At 42.6% G+C, this 4,433-nt stretch overlaps 1 protein-coding gene across 1 annotated transcript; it reads left to right on the top strand.

The window, feature by feature from the left end:
* On the top strand, positions 1-2,496 carry LOC136446937 (polycystin-2-like protein 1). The gene is made up of 3 exons (XM_066445604.1): positions 1-210; positions 595-933; positions 1,180-2,496. The coding sequence occupies exons 1-3, from the start codon at positions 168-170 to the stop codon at positions 1,974-1,976; spliced, it is 1,179 nt and encodes a 392-aa protein (XP_066301701.1). The 5' UTR covers positions 1-167; the 3' UTR covers positions 1,977-2,496.
* The last annotated feature ends 1,937 nt before the right edge of the window (positions 2,497-4,433 follow it).

The following is a 4,433-nucleotide window of genomic DNA, read 5'->3' as shown; positions in this document are numbered from 1 at the left end:
TTGATCAATCAATATGTTCTATACTCCAGGAATGGATTCCTCTAAACGAGACCGTCAACAGTACAGGTACGGTAACATGTACGCCGACATCACCGACACCTACCAGTACTGTGGGTACACCGGTCACAGGAGCGGACTGTACAAGCAGTCTACTGACACCGGGAGAAATGGAAACGCCTTGGAAGTACAACTTTGCCTCTCTGATTGACAGTAAGTCCATAATCATTATCAGTGCCGTGTCTTCAATGTTTGTGATTAATTCTTGCTGCTTCGAAAAACGCCTGACAGTTATATACTGTAAATGGATTCAATTTCGCGGTAGGGAGAAAATAGAGTGTTCGCGGTGGTTTTTAGTATGCGGTTGATACAGGGGGTTAGGAGGACAGAACAAGCATTTTCGCGGTGGTTTTTAAATTCGCGGTAAAAGATATTATCTCAAAAACCGCGAACATCAAACCACCGTGAAGATTTCACAATTTACATATCCATCGGCACGGGTAATAGACTTCGGTCATAAGGAACTGACAGTTGTCTCAAGATGTTTCAGTATACCGATATGCTAGCTCATTTTAGCTACCTTTTTCTTATATCCAGGCTTCCCGTATTTCGGACTACACGGCACGTATCACACCGGCGGTTACCTCGCCCCGTTGGGAAAGACGCGCGCATCGGGTCTGCGTTCGGCAACGTTCCTACAGCAGCGCAGATGGCTGGATGAGCGAACCCGCGCCGTTTTCGTGGAGCTGATTCTGTACAACCCGCATGTGAACCTGTTCTCATCGGTGACTCTAGTGGTGGAGTTTACCAACCTGGGAGCCGCCTACAGGGGGGCCGAGGTCGTAACCTTGAGGCTGATCCAACAAGACGCCATCTTGCTCTTTGCATTGAGAGCAGTGCTGGCAGTCTTCATCCTTTTCTTTGCTATTAAAGAAGGTAAGAGGTATATGTATTTGTCGTATATCCTATTTCAAAAACATATAGGAAAGCACTGCTACGGACAAGTTGATATGAATGATTAACTTTACAGTATTACTAGCACGTTGGACCCTTTTCAGGCTCGAGATCGCTAACATTGCCTAAAATGGTATGGATAAAAACAGCTGAACTAATCTGTAAACACGGAAATCTGTTCAAAGTTCCTGATGCGTTTAATTTATATAGACGTCCATTTCGTTTCAGTCAAAAGGCTTCTCTCCCGCCCGTTGGAATACCTGGCTGAGTTCTGGAGCTGGGTGGAACTTCTTGTAATCATCGTTGGCATAGCAACCCTTGGAGTCTATTTCAACGCTCAAACCTTCATCGATGAAGCTGCCGAACAACGGACATCTTCAAGCGCCGTTTTCAGTCTCTACAAAAGCGCGGTCAGCTGGTTTCAAGTCTACACGTACCTGCTCGCATTGCTCATCTGCTGTGGTACGCTGAAGTTCATTCGGCTCCTGCGGTTCAACTCACACGTACACGCCCTCACCATGACCGTCAGAAAGTCCTCCAGACCCGTTCTTCAGTTCACCTTCATGGCGGGCATCGTTCTCATGGCCTTCACCCAGATGGGGAACCTTCTGTTCGGCATCAAGCTGCAGGATTACAAGAACATACCGACCAGCCTACAGAGCATGTGCACCATGATGTTAGGTAGTTTTGATTTTGACGCTCTCGTTGACGGACATTGGGTCCTCGGTCCCTTGATGTTCTTTTCCTACCAAGTCATGATGCAGTTCATATTACTGAGCATGTTCATGGCCATCCTCATGGATGTGTACGCAGAGGAAAGTCAGGGTCCGAACACTGATGATTTACAGATGGTTGGTTTTATCAAAGAAACCACTTCAGAGGCTGTTAGGAAAGCAAACCGTACTTTGTCAAAAGTCGGGAAGAGCCACAGTACAAAAACAGCCCAGGCTGGAACACTTGATCCGGACAATACCAGAAAGTTTTCGAAGGTGCTGGAAGAACTTGCCGGGGTTCCTAAGGTTTAGTGGCCGCAGTAAAATAATCCAATAATTCATCAGTTGAACTGGTTTTTGAATCGTAACTTTGTTTGTTTTGGGGCGGAAGAGGCATATGTGGCTTTTCACGGGCCTCCCCTCGAAACTAGAGAATGGGAATTGTTTTAATTGTACAGAATCTAAACTAAGCAAAATTATCCAAATAAAAAAATCTAGTTAATCTCAATAAATAGATAAATACCTCGAACTCTTTGTCTCCTTGCTCATTTCAAATCACAGGTTGAGTTTACTACTGCTGTAAATAATTGTCACGCACTATGTAGATTTACAAGTATGTTCAGGGTTGACATAGATGACGGCCCACCTTTGGTGTACGTTACTGTTTTCCGTTTCTGCTTGTTTTGAATTCAGCATGGCAGTACGCCACTTTGTTATTATAACATAGTTTGGTGTTTGTACCAATATGTCTGAAGCATGAAATGTGAGAATAATATGTAACAAGATAAGTTTGGTCGCCATGCATAAATTACTTATGCCTTGTTTGAGTAGCCTCCGTTGCAGGCCTTCCCTCTAGCGATTTTTTAGCGATTTCTTTAGCGATTTTTTTTTTGGGGGGGGGGGGGGCGAATCTGCTTGAGCCCCCGTATCTGCTTGGGATCATGTTACCGCTGTGAGCCCGTGATTGGTAACATGATCCCAAGCAGATACGGGGGCTCAAGCACTTACGCCACCCCCCCAAAAAAAAATTGAAAAAAAAATCGCTAGTGGGAAGGCCTGCAACGGAGGCTATGTTTGAGCACGAACAGTTTATAAAACAGCTAATGTTTTACGGTAATGTAAAATATGCTTATCGAAGTAAATGATTCCCATTCTTAGTTATTAATTCAGTAGCTCCTTAATGTTGACAAAAAATGCGATGAACATTTTGTATTATTCCTTTCAATTATTTTTCAATGTTTATTCATTTAAATCAACATATTTGCAGAAAAACATGGACGACGTAGCAGAAACACGGGGACAATATGCATGATTATGTCCTTGACTTGTGTTGATCTAACAATCATCTGACTGTTTCAAAATTGTATCCAGTTGCTTGAGTAACTATTTTTGGCGTAATTATATAACAGTCCTATTTGCACACAGACTGGGCATGTTCATTTCTTGCTGTGATATTTGGACCATCATCTTTTCAAAGGAATTACATTATTTCAGAACCAAAAACATAATGCTGCGAGTTAATCAAATTGTAGGATTCATTTTAGTCACTACACCTTGACTGTGAAATACCTTATTGTGTCTAGACGTTACGATCTTGTCAGAACCATTAACCTAGCCTGGAAACCATGCCGTCGGGAGCTCCCCAGTTTCTCTGCGGGACTGGGAGTGATGCCCGCCCGCCCAGACAGATTAGCCCGCCCGAGGGGTAGTTAGCTCCCTCCGTCTCACCTCCCACAGTGGCGGAAAAACTACGGTGGCGGCAAAACTACGGCGGCTGCTAAACTACGGTGGCTGCGAAATTCTATATGGCAGCTAAGACAGACTGACAGAAACGGTTCAATTTAGCAGACTGGGCCCGGTAAAACACACCCAAGCCGACCCGTAGAGACTGGGACCAGGCTAGTCAGAACCAAGCAGTGCATGATCATCGTAATTATATACAACTACATGTTATCATAATATTTGCATTGTTTTCGAAATGACCTGAATTTCGGTACAGGGGTTGGCTTGGGAATTTGGACATTTTACCACTTGATAATTATATATTTTTTTTAGTTTGGGGGCTATATTCGCTTTGAATATGTATATTTTGGGCTCATGTGCCCTGATATTACAACCATGGATGACCTGAAATTATCTCCATTGTGCACGTGTCTTTCGAAGAGTCCATTCTTAAATGGGGTCAAATCGGACTGATTTTGGAATAGTCCATTTTTGGGCAGATTATATACTGATTATGGAATGGTAATGGGTAAAGTTAGAAGAGACAATTAATGCACGGGGGGATATCGAGTGAAATATGTTACCTTTGCTTGCAAATGTTGTCTTTCTAGTTTAGAAAGGTCTCCAGTTTCTTATGTAGTGCATGACTAAGGTCAAAGTCTAAGGACCATATGTTGGTGAGGAGAAGCCTTTCTTTCAGTATGCATTTCTGTGTTGTGTAAGTTAAAATTCTATGTGCAACAGGCTTTTTAGATTGTAGATTGAATATGGCACTATGTTCCTTTTCTTTTACTTCATGTTACCTAATGCATTTAGCCCATGTTGGGCATGAATATGCAATTAAGTTCATTGTCATTGTCATTTATAACAGAACCTACGATCACTCAACACAGCCTGTGTACAACTACTCTTGCAAAACTTATTAAGTGCCAAGGTATCAAATCAAATGTAATTCTATTTATCAAATGAATATTCCTATCAAGAATCTTAATGTTAAATTGGAGTACTTGTAAATATCTTTATCAAGAAGGAGAGCGGACACATATG

This window comes from Branchiostoma lanceolatum, chromosome 13 (genome assembly GCF_035083965.1).
Source record: "Branchiostoma lanceolatum isolate klBraLanc5 chromosome 13, klBraLanc5.hap2, whole genome shotgun sequence".
In the NCBI taxonomy this organism is placed as follows: domain Eukaryota; kingdom Metazoa; phylum Chordata; class Leptocardii; order Amphioxiformes; family Branchiostomatidae; genus Branchiostoma; species Branchiostoma lanceolatum.
This window is presented reverse-complemented; position numbering and strand designations above follow the sequence as displayed.